General features: G+C 37.9%; 1 protein-coding gene across 1 annotated transcript in view; it reads right to left on the minus strand.

The window, feature by feature from the left end:
• Positions 1–5287: 5287 nt before the first annotated feature.
• Positions 5288–22497, minus strand: part of CCBE1 (collagen and calcium binding EGF domains 1) — a 638868-nt gene continuing 621658 nt past the window's right edge. Inside the window, exons 8-11 of the mRNA XM_053701172.1 lie at positions 10887–11026; positions 9223–9258; positions 8805–8840; positions 5288–5945 (exon numbers count right to left, since the gene is read on the minus strand). Coding sequence (XP_053557147.1) covers positions 5712–5945; positions 8805–8840; positions 9223–9258; positions 10887–11026 — 446 coding nt within the window. The 3' untranslated portion in view covers positions 5288–5711. The remainder of the gene's footprint in view (positions 5946–8804; positions 8841–9222; positions 9259–10886; positions 11027–22497) is intronic.

Raw genomic sequence — 22497 nt, forward strand, 5'->3', positions numbered from 1 at the left:
ACAGTAAATGAGTAAGAGGAAAATTACAGCTAAACACAAACACCGCAGAAATGTAAAAATAGCCTTGGTCCCAAACGGTAAACAAATGGAAAAGTGCTCTGGTCACTAAGGGGTTAAAATAAAATCAAGGTCATGTTACAAAGTGCATAGTGGAGGCCATTTCTGTTGTGGATTAAATGTGTGTTTTAATTTCTTTATAGTCTTTTTTATTTGCATGCTTTTTTTCTATTTTCTTAAATAATTTTCTTTTCTAATTTAGAGGACAGGTAGAGAGATTCTTATTTTGTTAACCCTTATTGTTTTGTTTATTATACACAGTTAGCCTTACAAGAGGAAAAGTTAAGACTTGAAGAGGAGGCTTTATATGCTGCACCTGTATTGGTAGGTAATGTTATATGGACACTGGATTAGGTAGGACATTCTTACCATTTATTTTATGAATATATTTAAACAACTTGATATCCCTTTAACCCCTTAATGACCGGACCATTTTTCAATTTTCTTACCCTTAATGACAATGGCTATTTTTACATTTCTGCAGTGTTTGTGTTTAGCTGTAATTTTCCTCTTACTCATTTACTGTACCCACACATATTATATACTGTTTTTCTCGCCATTAAATGGACTTTCTAAAGATACCATTATTTTCATCATATCTTATAATTTACTATAAAAAAATATAAAATATGAGGAAAAAATTGAAAAAAAAACACACTTTTTCTAACTGTTACCCCCAAAATCTGTTACACATCTACAACCACCAAAATACACCCATTCTAAATAGTTTCTAAATTTTGTCCCAATTTAGAAATACCCAATGTTTACATGTTCTTTGCTTTTTTTTGCAAGTTATAGGGCCATAAATACAAGTAGCACTTTGCTATTTCCAAACCACTTTTTTTCAAAATTAGCGCTAGTTACATTGGAACACTAATATCTTTCAGGAATCCCTGAATATCCCTTGACATGTGTATATTTATATTTAGAAGACATCCCAAAGCATTGATCTAGACCAATTTTGGTATATTTCATGCCACCATTTCACCGCCAAATGCGATCAAATAAAAAAAATTGTTCACTTTTTCACAATTTTTTTTACTAACTTTAGGTTTCTCGCTGAATTTATTTACAAACAACTTGTGCAATTATGGCATAAATGGTTGTAAATACTTCTATGGGATTCCCTTTGTTCAGAAATAGCAGACCTATATGGATTTGGCATTGCTTTTTGGTAATTAGAAGGCCGCTAAATGCCGCTGCACACCACACGTGTATTATGCCCAGCCGTGAAGGGGTTAATTAGGGAACTTGTAGGGAGCTTTTAGGTTTAATTTTAGCTTTAGTGTAGTGTAGTAGACAACCCAAATTATTGATATAGGCCCATTTTGGTATATTTCATGCCACCATTTCACCGCCAAATACGATCAAATAAAAAAAAAACTTAAATTTTTCACAATTTTAGGTTTCTCACTGAAATTATTTACAAACAGCTTGTGCAATTATGGCACAAATGTTTGTAAATGCTTCTCTGGGATCCCCTTTGTTCAGAAATAGCAGACATATATGGCTTTGGTGTTGCTTTTTGGTAATAATAAGGCCGTTAAATACTGCTGCGCACCACACTTGTAATATGCCCAGCAGTTAAGGGGTTAATTAGGTAGCTTGTGGGGTTAATTTTTAGCTTTAGTGTAGAGATCAGCCTCCCACCTGACACATCCCACCCCCTGATCCCCCCGTGACCCCCCTCAAACAGCTCTCTTCCCTCCCCACCTCACAATTGTCACCGCCATCTTAAGTACTGGCAGAAAGTCTGCCAGTACTGAAATAAAAATATTTTTTTTAATTTTTTTTTTATTTTTTGGCATAAAGTCTGCAGTGATAGATCCCCCCTTACCCCACAACCTCCCTGATCCCCCCATACATCTTTCTAACCCTCCCCATCTGTCTATTTGCCGCCATCTTGGTTAATGGCAGCTGTCTGCCAGTACCCAATTTGCCCCCCAAAATAGTTTTTTTTTACTTTTTAAACATAAAATATTTTTCTGTAGTGTAGCTGGCCCCCCTAAATAATCTTCAACCCTCCCCCTCCCAGATCCCTTATTAAACAACCGAGATGCCACTGCATCTAGATCGATCTTTTTTTTTTTTTTTTTAATCGGCTGTTAATTTTGCATGCACGCGCGCACGCGCGCGCACCTGCCCAACGCCTACCCCCCGCCGCAACCGCCGCACCGGAAAGACAATGGTGATAAGGTCCGATCACTAACAGATTAACAACATGATGTGATAGTAGTTTCATGCAGCACCCACCGACCAACTCATTTGATGACATACATAGCAGATGCAGATGGGGCCACAGAGTGGCCCTTTCTGCATCGGTATGTAAAATGGGGAATTGTAGTGATGCCTCAATATTGAGGCATCACTACAATGCCTTGTAAGCAGCTGGAAGCGATCATGATCGCTTCCAGCACTTAAGACAACAGAGGACGTACCAGGTACGTCAACTGTCATTAAGGGAAGTTTTTTCTATGACGTACCTGGTAAGTCCTCTGTCATTAAGGGGTTAACTTTATTTTAATTTCTTATACTGCTATTTAACTGTTTATAGAGGAAAGTAGTGAGGAGTACAGTACTACGCTGGAAACTTAGTGAGTGGTGAGGAGATAGATGGAAAGAGTGATGGACAAAGGAAGAGCTGGAGTAGTAGAGACCAGAGGAGGAGCAGGGAGACAAGAGGCATGAGTGTAACGTTTTCCCTAGGCAGAAAAATCTAGAGGAGGGCTAGAGGTCCATCCATGTGCAATATGATGGGGGTTCTAGAGCCCAGACGGCAGGGAAAGAAGGCTTGTCTGTTATTACAGTTGAGAGGCTATTAGTCTGATAGTCTGTCTAACTGTACCTTTAGTGTAGCCTTCTCTGGGGCATCCTCTGCCCCATTACCATTTTCTGTTGGGGTACCGCAAGGCTCTGTCCTTGGTCCCCTTCTCTTCTCAATCTACACATCATCTTTAGGTTCCTTAAATAAGTCCCATGGGTTTCAATACCATTTGTATGCCAATGACACCCAAATCTACCTCTCTGCCCCATTCTTCCTTGCAAACCTGTGTCACTAACTGTCTTTCTCATATCTGATCTTGGATGTCCTCTCACTACCTTAAGATAAATCTCTCAAAAACTGAGCTCCTTATTTTCCCCCCTTCTTCAAAAATCTCCACCCCAACTTCTCTATAACTGTCGATAACTCCATCATTACCCCTACCCCACATGCTTGATGTCTTGGGGTCACACTTGACTCAGATCTTTTTTTCACTCCTCACATTCAGTCCTTGGCTAAAGCCTGCCTCTTCCACCTTAAAAATATTTCTAAAATGAGACATTTCATTTCACAAGACACAACTAAGATTCTAATCCACTCTCTCATCCTTTCTCGCCTTGATTACTGCAACTCCATCCTCTCTGGTCTCCCTTGCTGCTGCCTAGCTCCTTTACAATCCATAATTAATGCATCTGCCAGGCTCATCTTCCTTACACGTCACTCTTCATCTGCTGCACATCTCTGCCAATCGCTTCACTGGCTTCCTCTTGCCTCCAGGCTTAAACCCCAAACTCTTATTCTGACATACAAAGCCCTCAACTGCACTGCTCCCCCCTACATCTCACTCCACAAGACTCTCCCCTAGTTTTGATTTGAAAGCTTCAAGCACTCCCTAAAGACTGTACTATTCAGGGATGCATACAACCTACACTAACCTTTCCTAACTCCACTGGTATTCCCTTGAACCCCTTAGCATGTAAGCCTATAAGCCCAGCTGTTTGTAGATCACCCACATAACTCTCGGCAGGGACCTCTACCCATTTTACCCCCTATAAATGTTACCTTGTATACCGCCTATGTTTATAGCGCTGCAGAATCTTCTGGCTCTCTAAAAATACCTGATATTATTAATAATAATAGAAGAAAGTGAAGGTATGAGAGAAGTATTCTAAAGAGGAGAAGAGTGCCCAGAATTATATTTGAGAGGGAAGATCAGCTGAAGAATGTGACTGATATACTGTATCTCAGGTTAAAGTTGTAGAATAAAATTAGGTCTGCTGTGTGTGATCTTGGGGGGAAAAAATGAATTGCAACCAATAAACAAACATTACCATGATTTATATAGAGAGTTAAAAATAAACAAGCCAAAGAGACGCCAGGGCTAGACAGACAACTGGTGTACGAAGCAACGTTATTAGATTCAGCAGTGAAAAGAAGGATATTAGCAGAAGGTGTAAGTGCAGTCCAGCATTGATTTGATATGGCTACAAGATGACAGCAATACCATGGTAACTACCTTGTTTAATATGAAAAAAAAATTTTTTTACATTAATTATGCTGCAGATGTATCCATAAAACTTTCATTACAGAAGGAGATATGATGAGAAAGAAGCTCCAGAAGGACAGAATTTCCATGTCATGCTAGTCAAGAACTAAGTCAGGCACCGGGCTTTCTGATCATGTCCGACCGACATTGCTAAATGCCTACAGCATACACTGTCTACATTTAACATGGCACAAGCATTTCTAGCACAATCATTTCAGCAGCTAGCAGGGGGTGTCAATCATCCCGATCGGATCAGGATGCTTGCGGTCCGCCACCTCAGAAATGGCGGATGAGTTAAGGAGCAGCGGTCCAGGATCTGGAAACATCGGGGTAGATTGCAGCTTCCGCTGCTTGATAAATCTACCCCATTGTCATGTTTTATCATTTAAAAATAAATTATATTTAATAATTAGCTTTTGATATTTGTGCAAGAGAGTGTTGAATTCTCTACCATTAATAAAAGGGATTGATGGCTTAAGTTAAAGGGACATGGTACTCCAAAATGTATTACAACTCTTTGTTTTTCAAACATGGATGTTCCTGTACTGAATACACCAACTGTTTGTGTGGCTGTTGCTCCTGTCAGCCAATAAGAGTCTTGGGATTCAGTTGTACCAATTATGCACTTCCTGTTAGTTTAATTTCAAATGTTAACATATTTTATTTATATTTTTTTTCATACAAAAATATGTTTAACTGCTGCTCTTTGGTTTATGTCATAGAAATATTTTTCATAATATTTCACTTAAATTAAGATCTTTATTTTTATTTTCCATGTCTGGAGACATAGCCCTGTCCACCAATGCTACTGTGGGAGTTGTCCCTATCAGGTAATGAGAATCTATACTATAGTATGAAATATAAATTTGCCAATAATATCCATTTATAGCAGCAGACTTGTAAGAAGAACTAATAAAAAAACATTTTTTTTAATTTACAATTTTGTTTTTTTTTTAATAAAAACCATAGCAAATGTTTGATGACAACATTCAATACTTTGATTTCCAGGGGAATTCATTTTACACATGCTCACCACTTTATAATAAAACATATCTACAATTGGCTAATTATTTTTTGTTTTAGTAAGCATTGTACCTATTGGACTACAGAATCTGAATAAGGAATGTTATAAAAGTCACATGGTTTCATATTTTCCAGCATTCCTTTCTCTGACTTTAGAGTAATTACTGTACAGCTGAGAAGATACAAATAATACAAATAATAATAATATTAATAATAACAATAAATTCAGAAGTCAAAAATAGATACTCTTTACATTATCAGTGCATTTTTTTTATACATTGAAAAAGAAAAAACATATTTCTTTCTCATTTGAACAAAAGGCATTTAGTGGCGTTTTGTTTTTTCTGTTTTTAGGTTCTTTGATACAGTTCTTTGCTTATAATCCTCTCCAGAACCAAAGTCCACAGCATCGTGATGGTTAGAAAACTCCTGAGGTAACGGAAACTCTTCTGCTGAGGAATGTGACCTCCGACCGAAGACTTTTTCCTGTAGCTCTGCGATGTCGTTGCGAATGTCGGCCATCATTAACAACAAAAAGTCAAAGGAACCTGGAGGCCCCTGGAGACAAAATCACACAGTTTTTAGTTGTGTATCTAATAATTGATGTATTTATGTGATTTGTTTTCTACTGGAAATTAAAATGACTAATTTATCTGTCCTCATGTTAAGGAAATTAATATTTTATATGTGATTTCACTTAGAGCAGATTCATTCAAACATAACATATGATAGCACTCTAAAATATGAGACTAGATAAATAGAAATAGGCAGAAAGATAGATATATAGATATAGATAGATAGACAGATAAACTGTATGTTTCCCTTTATTATATATTTTCTCCATCTATTTTATTTACGCTGTTCTTTCTTTATCTTTATATATCTATATTAAAGGGACATTATAGTGAAACATTTACATCCTCTGATTCATTAGAACATGTAAATTTAACACTAGCGACCCTGAAATGCTATGTGTTTAACGTCCAAAAGAAATGGTTAAACACTTAGTTAAAGTTCCGCCCTGAGGATGACAGTGTGAACGCGAGCTCGTGTTTGCATAGCTGGGAAGCATTGGACTCACAAAAGCGCACTTCCATAGGCTACTTTGGGAGCCTCGTTCTTGTGCCGTGAGACACGGCATGAGAACCTTGTGCAGGGAAGGGGATAAGTAGCACAGCGATGGCAGAAAAGTGTAAATATATATTTATATGATTATATACATATATATTTATGTGTTCATATGTGTACCTGTATATGCACATATATATAAGCATATAGATATATATTTACTGGGAACACACAGTTCCCATAGACCGGAATTTAAAGGCACTTTTCAGTGCCGTTTTTTTTCTAACACCCCACATCCGCCAACTTTAAAGCCTTAAAACTGCCTGGTGCAGTTGTTTTTTTATTTTAAAAAAAACCTATAATACCCTCTATTTTGCTTGCTATAGCAATAACTAGCCACAATAAATTAGCGATCCACTTCTAATCTATCCCTAAATGTGAGAACTTATACAATTATCATAATAATTATTGCTAATGCATTTTAGTTTTTATGTTTAAAAAGCAATATTCCCTTAAAGCAATATTAAAAGGAATTTTAAACTTTATTATTGTATTTTATTTTTTATTTAGTTATTAAAAAGGATGTTTCTGTTATGAATTAACCAAAAGCATTTTTGCTAATACATGTGTATTGGAAAAATGTTAATTTACAAAACTGAAATGCATTCATCTGAATTTCAATTATACAACCCTTTAATACATTTTAAAACTTGCTTTTATGCCATTTTATCTAGTACTTATTTCCTTATTGGAAGTATATTATGGGCCAGATTCCGAGTGGAACGCTAAATGTTGCATGAAAGTGAAAAGGGGTTTATTGCGCCTGTTTGCTTGCGTCAGTTTAGCGGGCATATTACAAGTTGAAAGTAAACACGGTCGCTTGAGTGCAATTGAAGTTAACGCGCGTCAGGTTAAAGCGACTTCAGAGCTCTGGTTAACATATATACATGTCTATATGTGTGTACATATAAATAGATATTCATATATATACAGTATGTATATATATATATATATATATAATCATCTCTCTCTCTCTCTCTCTATATATATATATATATATTTATAGATATATATATATATATATATAAATATATAATTTCACTGGAATGTGAAATATTTATATTTTCTCTAGTCGGGTTAGCGTACGTCAGAATATGCGATCGGGTTAGCACGCGAGTGGGGTGTTTTTTTCCACTTTTTTTCTTTATTAAAGGGACACACTGAACCCAATTTTTTTCTTTTGTGATTCATATAGAGCATGCAATTAAAGCTACTTTCTAATTTACTCCTATTATCAATTTTTCTTCGTTCTCTTGCTATCTTTATTGTAAAAAGAAGGCATCTAAGTTAAGGAGCCAGACAATTTTTGGTTCAGACCATGGACAGCACTTGTTTATTGGTGTTGTCCAATCTGCAAGGACAACCCAGGTTGTTCACCAAAAATGGAAAAATGGGCCAGCATCTAAACTTACATTCTTGCTTTTCAAATAAAGATACCAAGAGAATGAAGACAATTTGATAGTAGGAGTAAATAGAAAGTTGCATAAAATTGCATGCTCTATCTGAATCACAAAAGAAAAAAATTGGGTTCAGTGTCCCTTTAACCTCTATGGGGGAATAGGTTATCCCGCACGCAATGTAGTAAGTTCGGCTTTTTGTGCACATCGAGTTAGTTCGGGAGTGATAACTTTTCACTTTCAACTTGTAATACGAGCGCAACCCGACGCATGCAAAAAGCTTACTTCTATTGCAGTTAGCGCGCAAGCAAAAGCGCTAAATAGCGCTCCACTCATAATCTAGCCCTATATGGGTAAATCTTACTGAGTTCACAGAGGAGAACCAGATGTCATCGGGTCAGTTAGCTGATACTGTGAATTTCCAGCATGCATTGATACTACAAAGAGTACGTCTCTGTTGCATGTGATCATCTTATTTTCCTCTATACTATCGCCATGATGCAGTATATGCAGCCCCTTGTGTTTACATAGAACACTAAATACATTTTATAAGCATAGTATTGCGGTTATTCCCCGCCTCCCGCTAGTCATGGGTGCTGCCATTTTGAAATGCTGCTTTCACTACATTCTAGAGGTGATCTGTTTGCACATGTGCAGTGACTCCCCTTCAGATACCTGCAGTGAAACTTAGATTCTATAATGGCAGAACCCATAAATAGAGGGAGGTGTATGAAACATATTTAGTGTTTGTTGTCCCTTTAATTACTCCAATTTGTATGTGAAGATGAAATGCCCTTAGTGTGTGTTCTTTTTATCCAGTTATTTTGGACTGTGCTTCTTTAATTGAGGTTATATCATCTTCTTCAGTACAAGGTTTGAATATGAAACTTACTGGAAGTCCCCGTGGGCCTGGTGATCCTCTCTCACCCTAAAAAAAAGATACATTTCAGAAGAACATAATAACCATAAACACATGACAACATTATGATGTTAATTCAGCTAAAATCTAAATATTAATTCCAAATATTCAAAAATAGTTCCTCGTTTGGTATCATATGGTGTAATATGAATAATATATATATATTTGTAGAATAGGGTTCTTCAGTTCTGGTCCTCTGAACTAACCAACAGGCTTGGGCTAAGGTAATCCTGAAAATATTACAAGTGGGGCCTGGGAAGTGGAATTGAAGACCCATGGTATAGAAGGCTTTTGATATGTTAACCATTTGGAAAAAACGTTGTCTATTTATTCTCCTTGTTTGCCAGTTATTTTATACCAAAATATACTGTATATAATAAGTTCCAAATACCTTTGCTCCATCTTTTCCTGTTGCTCCCGGAGGACCCTACGAGACAAAGCAGAACATTTATTATATTTAGAATATTAAATATAGTCAGGATCCTTAACAAAGAAATGGTGTCACACTATTGACCCTTTCAAACAAAGCTGTTAGATTGAATTATGAAGACAGAGTAAAATGCTCTGTGAATGAAATGTAACCTTCCTCATTAGCACTAGAAATACAACTGGTAGATGTTCTGTTTATTTCAGAAGTACATTTCCATCAAAATCTACTTTTTTATGTTTCCTAAAATGTCTTAAAACTGCATGCTCTTTTTGAATCCTAAAAGTTTATTTTCACTTGAGTGTCCCTTTAAATATTCGAAAAATAAGGGTAAAGTTAATGTCCATAAAGCAGTGGGTGCCGCCATATTGTAACTTAGGTTACCTTTTCTGCTGAGGCCTATTAGAAATGGTAATAAATGGCTTACTAGAGTGGGCAACCAATGACTGTGTGGAATACAGCTGTGTCTGCACTTCCATGTTTAACATAAATTAGAAAACCCACTATATTTAGAATTAAATTACAGGAAAGGAGAACAAAATAAATAATGAAAGTATATTGCAAAGTTGATTTTACTACATATAATAAAACAATTTATATTAACATCTTCAGGAGTTTAATGTCCCTTTAAATGCCATTTGATGAATTTTTTTCTGTTTTTTACTATTTAAAAAAATAAATAAATGTTTGACTCCCCCCCCCCCCCCCCCCAGATCCCCAAGACTTATATCGTTGGAAAGGTTAGGCGATTATCTCTCCAACGAGGGGTCTTGGGTCAGCATGCCCCCTTTCCCTATACTTTGTATTGTTAATTTTAAAGAAAGTTGCGCGGTGACATCATCACGACATTGCGCGTGACGTCACTGCACGTAACGGGAAACCCCGGCGATGCCTGTCACTATACAGGCCTGATCACTGGGGTTGGAGTTGGTAGGAACCCCCAGATTCTTTAAAAGGTGGTTGAGTGCTAGCGACGGCTCTGAGCCGTCGTTAGCACTCAAGGGGTTAATATTTTCCTGTTTTTATTTTTCCCTCCACCCTCTCGCCTTTCTTTTTCTGTTGTATAGTAAAGTATAGAGTGGGGTCACTCGCTCTATATGTAATTTGCAGTTTGCGTTCCACATTGTACTCCCACTACCTTTCCAGCATTAGTAATACAGCAATACAAGTAAACAGTGAATCTGAACGCTTGTTATAATACACAGTTTAATTGTACTGCTGTTATATAAAGGTAACTCCCTGAGTGTGGAAGAAGATCATGCAAAAGGCCTCTGACTGAGCAGACCATCATTGTGCATGCGTGATACAAATAAGGAAACTCCCATATAAAAAACAGTGAGCCATATGGCTAAGCTGCTAATTGGGTGACAGTAAGAAATGTCACCTAAAAAAAAAACTACATGGGGGCAACCTTAGAGGATATGTAAACAATATTGTTGTTCAAGAAAAAAAATAAATGTATAATCCTCTTTAAAAAATAAAAATGATGGATTGACAATTTAAATGCCTCTCTTTTAGATAATACTTAAAACTGTGCTAAGTTTACCATCACTGTAACAACAGAAGCCTTCATAAAAGAGTGTGAAGCACAGATTCTAACGAATTGCAAATGTAATTATAATACTAACCACAGGTCCTCGTCTTCCTTGTTTAATTTGCGATATTTCAGGAGATGGGCCTATTGGCCCCATAAATCCTCTTGGACCTGGAGGGCCAGGGGGTCCTGGGGGTCCAGGTTGGCCAGAACTGCCTTTTGGACCTGGTAATCCTTTAAAAGACAAACAGTCAAGTGAATAAAAAAAATGCATCTGCAATTATGAAAGTTCTAAAACTGCGACTCAGCTTAAGGAAATTGGTACAAATCTCTAGGGTAATGCTTATATACAATGAAAGACCTAACATTTCCCTATGTACAAGGCAGCAGGATGCTAACGAACAGCCATCTTTTATACATTCTTTTAACACATGAAATTGAAAACACAAATAGCTGACAAAAATATGCTGTGCATCAGCGTTTTATAACATTCACTCTATTCTTGCAAAGATAAAAACAAATGACTGTACAGTTGAACAAATTGTGTTCATTTATAGTCACTGCGCAGCATGCAGGGTAATGCACTGAGGTTAGGAGGAGGAGAAACACGTGGCGCATAAATACATTTGCGTATACATACAGGTCTAAAGCAGCATTACATGACACAGATGCTTATTTAGGCCTGTGAGTCCCATAAGGTTACAGTTTGCTCCATATGGGATCATTTTTTATAATCACTGAATGATGGATGTGTTATCTAAAAGGTTTTTACTATAGGTGGGTCATTTGAAACACAAAACAAAGTACAATTGTTGTGAATATATGTATTGTGTGAATGCATAGAACAAGCACACATTCTACACAGAATAGGCCAGATTACAAGTGGTGCGCAATTTCGCACTCTCACTCTCAAACACCGCCAGAAGTAAACATTTAGGGGGCGATTTATTAATGTCCGCCGCATATCGATAAATGCTGACAGCATATGCTGTCGGCATTTATCATTGCACAAGTATTTCACTAGAAATCCTTGTGCAATGCTGCCCCCTGCAGACTAGCGGCCAATCGATCGGGCTGATTGCTGTCCGCCGCCTCAGAGGTGACGGACGAGTTAAGGAGCAGCGGTCTTAAGACCGCTGCTTCTTAACTCATGTTTCCGGTGAGCCTGAAGGCTCGCGCGGAAACAGATGCATAGGGATCAATACGGAGGTTGATAAATCGGCTCCTTAGTGCAAGTATTACAAGTTGAAAGTAAAGTTTCGGACTTCAATGGAGAGCACAACTTCTACAAATATAACATGCCTACTTTTCATTGACACACTGTTGAAATGGTATTCCAATCCATCATAAAATATTTTTCAAATGTAAACTGCAAAATAATATGTTGATTTAAATTTTTTTTATATTAGTTGTTTAAATATTGTAGATAAGTGTAACTTTTAGGTGCAATCATGTGGAATCTCTTCTGAAGATAATTAGGTACAGATTAAAATGTGCAAACAATAGCTACGTGGAATATAATTTGAAGTCCGTTTGTACACTTTGGGAGCGATCCGATATACGGCGCAGGTTTCGGCGCAAGCGTGGAAACCTGCGCCGCCCGTAGTTTCAGCTCGCAACTCAAGCTATCTTATATACGGCGCCGTCAGATGCTAAAGTGCCGTAAGTCTGACAAACTAGCGATGTCCAGAAATCTGCATAAGTACAAATTTCTGGAGTCGCCAGTGACTTACGGCACTTTAGAAACTGCTGCCGCCTACAAAAACTGACTAAAATATAAAATCTCCCGTTACTGTCTAACACGCCTCCCAAAACTAGCCCGACACATATACCCCTCTATCCGCAATCCCCCCTCTCACTCCTAATAATTAATATATTAACCCCTAAACCGCCGCTCCCGGATCCCGCCGCCACCTATATTATATGTATTACCCCCTAATCTGATCCCCCTACACAGTCGCCAGCTACATTAAATGTTTTACCCCCTAATGTGAGCCCCCTACCCCGCCGCCACCTACATTAACTATATTACCCCCTAATATGATCCCCCTACACCGCCCCCACCTATTTAAACTATATTACCCCTAATATGATCCCCCTACACCGCCACCACCTATTTAAACTATATTAACCCCAATATGATCCCCCTACACCGCCGCCACCTATTTAAACTATATTAACCCCTAATGTGATCCCCTACACCGCCGCCACCTATATTAAAATTATTACCCCCTAATCTAATCCCCCTATACCGCCGCCACCTATATTAAATTTATTAACCCCTAATCTAATCACCCTATACCGCCGCCACCTATATTAAATTTATTAACCCCTAAAATACTAAAATTTCCCTACCACTAAACCTAAGTCTAACCCTACAAATAGCCCTGAAAAGGGCCTTTTGCGTGGCATTGCCTCAAAGTAACCAGCTCTATTAACAGCCCTTAAAAGGGCCTTTTGCGGGGCATTGCCCCAAAGTAACCAGCTCTTTTACCAGCCCTTAAAAGGGCTTTTTGCGGGGCATTGTCACAAAGTACAAGTGGCCCTCGGTTTACAACGGTTCAATTTGCACCGTTTCAGAATAACAACCTTTTTTTTTAGTCATGTGACTGTTATTGAAAAGCATTGAGAAGCAGTGCATTGATTAAAATAGCCAGTAGGTGGAGCTGTCCGCTTGTGTTGCAGCAAAGATATACAAGCCAAGCGAGCTGAAATTAATCAGTTTAACCAGACCTAAGCTATCGAGCAGCTTGCAAAGGTATAAGATCTTCCTGTCTATAAATCAGTGCAGAGTGGAATGCATAGAAAGAACTGTTTGCAGAAAAATGCAAGTAAAGTCTGTGTTGTGTGATTATTTCATTAGGTTTATAATGCTGTTTAGCAAATGTTTTTGTTCATTTAACTTAGTTTAATTATATATTCTGCGCTGTGTGATTATTTTATTAGGTTTATAATGCTGTTTAGCATTTAAAGGCCTCTATTTATCAAGGTCTGTCGGACCTGATCCAACAGACCTTGCTGAATACGGCGAGCAATACACTCACCGTATTCAGCATTGCACCAGCAGCTCACAAGAGACTCCTGCAGACTCGCGGCCAATCGGCTGCCAGCAGGGAGGTGTCAATCAACCCGATCGTACTCGATGGGGTTGATTTCCGGCGATGCCTGTCCGCCTGCTCAGAGCAGGCGGACAGGTTATGGAGCAGCGGTCTTTGTGACCGCTGCTTCATAACTGCTGTTTCTGGCGAGCCTGCAGGCTCGCCAGAAACATGGGGCATCAAGCTCCATTCAGAGCTTGATAAATATGCCCCTAAGTCTTCATTTCAGAGCTTTAAAAATAATGTATTAGGTTTTTGTTACTTATGCCAATTTTGAGAGGGGCCTGGAACCTAACTCCCTCACTTCCCTTTGACTTACATTATAAACTGGGTTTCAATTTACAACGGTTTCGATTTACAACCATTCCTTCTGGAACCTAACCCCGGCTTAAACTGAGGGCTACCTGTAATCAGCTCTTTTGCCTGTAATCTAATCCCCCTACACCGCCGCCACCTATAATAAATGTATTACCCCCTAATCTAATCCCCCTACACCGCCGCCACCTATAATAAATGTATTACCCCCTAATCTAATCCCCCTACACCGCCGCCACCTATAATAAATGTATTACCCCCTAATCTAATCCCCCTACACTGCTGCAACCTATATTAAATATATTAACCCCTAATCTGACCCCCCTACACCGCCGCCACCTATATTAACTATATTAACCCTAATATATATTAGGGTTAATATAGTTAATATAGTTATTATATTATATATATATTAACTATATTAACCCTATCTAACTGTAACACCCCTAACTTAATTATTATTAAAATAAATCTAAATAATATAATAATATTAACTAAATTATTCCTATTTAAAACTAAATACTTACCTATAAAATATACCTATAAAATATTTTAGGGTTTATATTGATTTTACAGGTAACTTGGTAGTTATTTTAACTAGGTACAATAGATATTAAATAGTTAATAACTATTTAATAGCTACCTAGTTAAAATAATTACCACTTTACCTGTAAAATAAATCCTAACCTAAGTTACAAATACACCTACACTATCAATAAATTAATTAAATAATATCTAAACTAAAATACAATTAAATAAACTAAACTAAATTACAAAAAAACCCACTAAATTGCAAAAAATAAAAAAAAGATTACAAGATTTTTAAGCTAATTACACCTATTCTAAGCCCCCTAATAAAATAACAAAGCCCCCCAAAATAAAAAAAAATCCCTACCCTAATCTAAATTACAAAAGTAATCAGCTCTATTACCAGCCCTTAAAAGGGCCTTTTGTGGGGCATTGCCCCAAAGTAATCAGCTCTTTTACCTGTAAAAAAACAACAACCCCCCCCCCATTACAACCCACATACCCCTACTCTAACCCACCCAGTCCCCCCTTAAAAAACCTAAGTCTAACCCCCAAGTGCTCCTTACCCGTCCTGAAGACCGGCGGAGAAGGTCCTGTTCCAGGCGGAGGTCTTCTTCCCGGCGGCGACCTCTTCTTCTTCCAGGATCCAGCCGGCGCGGAGCGGAGGAGTTGAAGACCGATGACCGCGAAGCTGAAGACCGTCCATCTGGAACTGAAGATTGGCGATGCTGGAACTGAAGACCGCTGGAACTGAAGACCGGAGCCGGAGCGTGGAGGATCCTCTTCATACGATCGCCGCCGTACACTGAATAGGAATTCAAGGTACGTGATTAAAAATGGCGTGCCTTGAATTCCTATTGGCTGATTTGAGCCTTCAAATTCAAATTAGCCAATCGGATGCGAGCTACTTTAATTCTATTGGCTGATTTGAATAGCCAATAGAATAAGAGCTACTGTAATTCTATTGGCTATTCTAATCAGCCAATAGAATTACAGTAGCTTTTAATCTATTGGCTATTCAAATCAGCCAATAGAATTAAAGTAGCTCGCATCCGATTGGCTGATTTGAATTTGAAGGCTCAAATCAGCCAATAGGAATTCAAGGGACGCCATTTTTAATCGCGTACCTTGAATTCCTATTCAGTGTATGGCGGCGATCGTATGAAGAGGATCCTCCACACTCCGGCTCCGTTCTTCAGTTCCAGCGGTCTTCAGTTCCAGTGTCGACGATCTTCAGTTCCAGCATCGCCGGTCTTCAGTTCCAGATGGACGGTCTTCAGCTCCGCGGTCATCGGTCTTCAACTCCTCCGCTCCGCGCCGGCTGGATCCTGGAAGAAGAAGAGGTCGCCGCCTGGAAGAAGACTTCTCCGCCTGGAACAGGACCTTCTCCGCCGGTCTTCAGGACAGGTAAGGAGCACTTTGGGGTTAGACTGAGGTTTTTTTAAGGGGGGATTGGGTGGGTTAGTGTAGGGGTATGTGGGTGGTGGGTTGTAATGGGGGGGTTGTTGTTTTTTTTACAGGTAAAAGAGCTGATTACTTTGGGGCAATGCCCCACAAAATGCCCTTTTAAGGGCTGGTAATAGAGCTGATTACTTTTGTAATTTAGATTAGGGTATGGAATTTTTTTTATTTTGGGGGGCTTTGTTATTTTATTAGGGGGCTTAGAATAGGTGTAATTAGCTTAAAAATCTTGTAATCTTTTTTATTTTTTGTAATTTAGTGTTTGTTTGTTTTTGTAATTTAGTTTAGCTTATTTAATTGTATTTTAGTTTAGATATTTGTAGTTTATTTAATTAATTTATTGATAGTGTAGGTGTATTTGTAACTTAGGTTAGAATTTATTTTACAGGTAAATTGGTAATTATTTTAACTAGGTAGCTATTAAATAGTTATTAACCATTTAATAGCTATTGTACCTAGTTAAAATAAATACCAAGTTACCTGTAAAATAAATATAAACCCTAAAATAGCTACAATGTAATTATTAGTTATATTGTAGCTATCTTAGGGTTTATTTTATAGGTAAGTATTTAGTTTTAAATAGGAATAATTTAGTTAATATTATTAATATTATTTAGATTTATTTTAATAATAATTAAGTTAGGGGTGTTAGAGTTAGATAGGGTTAATATATATAATATAATAACTATATTAACTATATTAACCCTAATATAATTAGGGTTAATATAGTTAATATAGGTGGCGGCGGTGTAGGGGGATTAGATTAGGGGTTAATATATTTAATATAGATTGCGGCGGTGTTGGGGGATTAGATTAGGGGTTAATACATTTATTATAGGTGGCGGCGGTGTAGGGGGATTAGATTACAGGCAAAAGAGCTGATTACTTTGTGACAATGCCCTGCAAAAAGCCCTTTTAAGGGCTGGTAATAGAGCTGGTTACTTTGGGGCAATGCCCCGCAAAAGGCCTTTTAAGGGCTGGTAATAGAGCTGGTTACTTTGAGGCAATGCCACGCAAAAGGCCCTTTTCAGGGCTATTTGTATGGTTAGACTTAGGTTTAGTGGTAGGGAAAATTTAGTATTTTAGGGGTTAATAAATTTAATATAGGTGGCGGCGGTGTAAGGGGGCAGATTAGGGGTTAATACATTTAATATAGGTGGCGGCGGTGTAGGGGGATTAGATTACAGGCAAAAGAGCTGATTACTTTGTGACAATGCCCCGCAAAAAGCCCTTTTAAGGGCTGGTAAAAGAGCTGGTTACTTTGGGGCAATGCCCCGCAAAAGGCCCTTTTAAGGGCTGGTAATAGAGCTGGTTACTTTAGGGCAGTGCCACGCAAAAAGCCCTTTGCAGGGCTATTTTTAATTTAGTTTAGGGTAGGGACATTTTAGTATTTTAGGGGGGAATACATTTATTATAGGTGTGGGCGGTGTAGGGGGATTAGATTAGGAGTTAATACATTTAATATAGGTGGCGGCGGTGTAGGTGGATTAGATTAGGGGGTAATATAGTTAAAATAGGTGGCGGCGGTGTAGGGGGATTAGATTAGGGGGTAATATAGTTAAAATAGGTGGCGGCGGGGTAGGGGGCTCACATTAGGGGGTAATAATTTTAATATAGATGGCGGCGGTGTAGGGGGATTACATTAGGGGTTAATAATTTATTGTAGGTGGCGATGGTGTAGGGGGTTCACATTAGGGGGTTAGACGTTTAATGTAGGTGGCGGCGGGGTCCGGGAGCGACGATTTAGGGGTTAAAACACTTTATTAGGGATGCGGCGGGGGATTGCGGTTGACAGGTAGATAGACATTGTGCATGCGCTAGGTGTTAGGTTTTATTTTGCAGTTCATGGTTGACAGGTAGATAGACATTGCGCATGCGTTAGGTGTTAGGTTTTATTTTGCAGGCAGTTTATGGAGTTACAGGGCTCCAATACACAGCGTAAGGCTTACTACGCCTGCAATTTGTGGCGAGGTGAAAATGGAGTAAGATTTCTCCATTTTCGCCACGTAAGTCCTTACGCTGTATATTGGATACCAAACTGCGCTGTTTTGGTATACCTGTCTATGGGCCAAAAAACTACGGCCTAAGGCAGATATATACGAGCGTAACTTCTATGTTACCATACGCCATATATGTGATACCAAACCAGCGCAAAATTTGGTGTTGCCGGCTTTTGCGGGCGACGATTTATATCGGATCGAGGCCTTTATATGTCACAAATTGTCACTAAACAGTAGAGATTAGATGAGGGAAAACTAAGTTTGAATATGGTTGCTCCAATTACTTTAAAGGGACATTCAAGTCCAAAATAAACTTTCATGATTCAGATAGGGCATGTCATTTTAAACAACTTTCCCATTTACTTGTATCACCAATTTTGCTTTGATCTCTTGGTATTCTTAGTTGAAAGCTAAACATAGGTAGGTTCATATGCTAATTTCTTAGACTTTGAAGGCCGCCTCTAGTCTGAATGTATTTTGACAGTTTTTCACCACCAGAGGGCATGAGTTCATGTGTGTCATATATATAACATTGAGCTCACGCACGTGAAGTTACCTAGGAGTCAGCACTGATTGGCTAAAATGCAAGTCTGTCAAAAGAACTGAAATAAAGGGGCAATTTGCAGAGGCATAAATACAAGGTAATTACAGAGGTAAAAAATATATTTCTCTAACTGTGTTGGTTATGCAAAACTGAGGAATGGGTAATAAAGGGATTATCTATCTTTCTAAACAACAAAGATTCTGGTGTTGACTGTCCCTTTAAAGAAAATCAGGGAATTGTAAAGCCCATCATTTTTAGGGTTAAATGGGGGGGGAATAAATAATGATAAAAGTGTAAAAGTGTATTGCAAAGTTTCAATATTAATCATATTTACACTTTTAATATTGCAATTATAAAGCGTTTAATGACCCTTCCATTCAAGCAACCTGACTTCTAATGGATTGGAATGCAATAGAAAATAAATCCAAAACTACATCAGTTGAGCATGAAGTAGATTAAAATGAAATGGGGACTCATGTTACATAGAGTAAGGAAATAGAGCTATAATTTACCAGTCAGGTGAAAAAATGAACTAGTCAGGAATGAAAGTTGCTAGTCCACTCAATTTTAAAATGGGAAAAATGTACATTTGTTATTCTTGCTCTGAAATTTCTTAGTAGCCCAGGACCAGAGTTCAAGCAAAATAAGTAAAATTTACAGCCCTGTATTAATATCAATTTATTTAAAACACAACTGCTGTATTTGTCTTAAAACAGTTTGCATAATTAACTGTTTAAAATCACATTATTTTCCGTCTTGGTTTGATTTATTTTTTGACTTCTCATCTTTTTCCGCTGATTATTAATCTTGAAATGTGCTTCACATTTTTTACGCTCTGTCTTCTTTTTTCTTATGAACACACATTTGGTTTTATTTTCTTCGTTTATTTTTTTTATTTCTTTCGTTGGCGAGAACTGTGTTTGTTTGACAACTGAACTGTTTTGGATGTATGACTTATCTTTGCCTTCTGCATGTGAATACTTGCCAGACTGGCTTTTATATTTATTTATATCTGGCTGTGTAATGACTAAAATTAATAAATATGACCCCTTTTTAGTATGCAGTTACAGAAATAAACTAAAATGTGAATCACAAATTATATCTATTTGTTGATTATACAGTGTGAGACTGGTTTTGATCAAATTAAAAAAAAAAAAAAAAAACTGCAATCATATCTAAAAAAAAGAAAATTAGACTTAAAACTGGATCCCCCATACTTAAATAACAGTGTTTCAATTTACAGCCATTATTTATGTTGCCTGCTTTTGCTGTAAAATACATTTAACATAATGGGCGCTATCCGATATACATCGTAGTTTGCGGCGCAAGCGAGGGAACCCCCGCCGCCCGTAGTTTCAGCTTGCAACTCGAGCTATCCAATATACCCCGCCGGCAATTGCTAAAGTGCCGTAAGTCGGATAAACTAGCGATGTCCAGAAATCTGCGTAAGTCCAAATTTCTGGAGTCGCCAGTGACTTACGGCATGTTAGAAACTGCCGGCACCTACAAAACCTGACTAATGTATTAAATCTCCCGTACTGTCTAACACGCCTCCCAAACATAGCCCGACACGTATACCCCTCTATCCGCTATCCCCCCTCACTCTCCTAATAATAAATGTATTAACCCCTAAACCGCCGCTCCCGGACCCCGCCGCAACTAATAAAGTTATTAACCCCTAAACCGCCGCTCCCGGACCCCGCCGCCACCAACATTAACTACCCCCTAATGTGAGCCCCTTACACCGTCGCCACCTACATTAACTACCCCCTAATGTGAGCCCCTTACACTGCCGCCACCTACATTAACTACCCCCTAATGTGAGCCCCTTACACCGTCGCCACCTACATTACCTACCCCCTAATGTGAGCTCCTACCCCGCCGCCAGCTATATTAAAATTATTAACCCCTAATCTAATCCCCCTATACCGCCGCCACCTGAAAAGGGCTTTTTGTGTGGCATTGCCCCAAAGTAAACAGCTCTATTGCCAGCCCTTAAAAGAGCCTTTTGCTTGCAATTGCCCTAAAGTAATCAGCTCTTTTACCAGCCCTTAAAAGGGCTTTTTTGCGGGGCATTGTCACAAAGTAATCAGCTCTTTTGCCTCTAATCTAAATCCCCCTTCACCGCCGCCACCTATAATAAATGTATTACCCCCTAATCTAATCCCCCTACACCGCCGCCACCTATATTAAATAGATTAACCCCTAATCTAACCCCCCTACACCGCCGCCACCTATATTAACTATATTAACCCTAATTATATTAGGGTTAATATAGTTAATATAGTTATTATATTATATATATTATTAATATAGTTAATATTGTTATTATATTATATATATATATATATATATATATATATATATATTAACTATATTAACCCTATCTAACTCTAACACCCCTAACTTAATTATTATTAAAATAAATCTAAATAAAATTAATAATATTAACTAAATTATTCCTATTTAAATCTCAATACTTACCTATAAAATAAACCCTAAGATAGCTACAATATAATTAATAATTACATTGTAGCTATTTTAGGGTTTATATTTATTTTACAGGTAACTTGGTATTTATTTTAACTAGGTACAATAGCTATTAAATAGTTAATAACTATTTAATAGCTACCTAGTTAAAATAATTACCAATTTACCTGTAAAATAAATCCTAACCTAAGTTACAAATACACCTACACTATCAATAAATTAATTAAATAAACTACAAATATCTAAACTAAAATACAATTAAATACACTAAACTAAATTACAAAAAATAAAAAAAGATTATAAGATTTTTAAGCTAATTACACCTATTCTAAGCCCCTTAATAAAATAATAAAGCCCCCCAAAATAAAAAAAATTCCCTACCCTAAATTACAAAAGTTAACAGCTCTATTACCAGCCCTTAAAAGGGCCTTTTGCGGGGCATGCCCCAAAGTAATCAGCTCTTTTTCCTGTAAAAAAACACACAATACCAGCCCCCAACATTACAACCCACCACCCACATACCCCTACTCTAAACCCACCCAAACCCCCCTTAAAAAACCTAACACTAAGCCCCAGAATATCTCCCTACCTTGAGTCGTCTTCACCCAGCCGGGCCGAACTCTTCATCCAATCCGAGCGATGTCTTCATCCAAGCGGCAAAGAAGAAGGCTTCCATCCGGGCGATGTCTTCATCCAAGCGGCAAAGAAGAGGTCCTCCATTGGGGCAAAGTTTTCCTCCAAGCGGCATCTTCAATCTTCTTTCTTCCGACCTCCGACGCGGAACATCCAGCTGTCCCGACGACTGAACGACGCATGAAGTTTCCTTTAAATTACGTCATCCAAGATGGCGTCCCTCGAATTCTGATTGGTTGATAGGATTCTATCAGCCAATCGGAATTAAGGTAAGAAAATCTGATTGGCTGATTCAATCAGCCAATCAGATTCAAGTTCAATCCGATTGGCTGATCCAATCAGAAAATCAGATTGAGTTTGCATTCTATTGGCTGATCGGAACAGCCAATAGACTATTGGCTGATCGGAACAGCCCTGCAAAAGGCCCTTTTAAGAGCTGGTAATAGAGCTGTTAACTTTTGTAATTTAGAATAGGGTAGGGAATTTTTTTATTTTGGGGGCTTTATTATTTTATTAGGGGGCTTAGAATAGGTGTAATTAGCTTAAAAATCTTGTAATTTTTTTTTTTGTAATTTAGTTTTTGTTTTTTTTGTAATTTAGTTTAGTGTATTTAATTGTATTTTAGTGTAGATATTT

Source organism: Bombina bombina, chromosome 2 (assembly GCF_027579735.1).
Source record: "Bombina bombina isolate aBomBom1 chromosome 2, aBomBom1.pri, whole genome shotgun sequence".
NCBI lineage: Eukaryota > Metazoa > Chordata > Amphibia > Anura > Bombinatoridae > Bombina > Bombina bombina.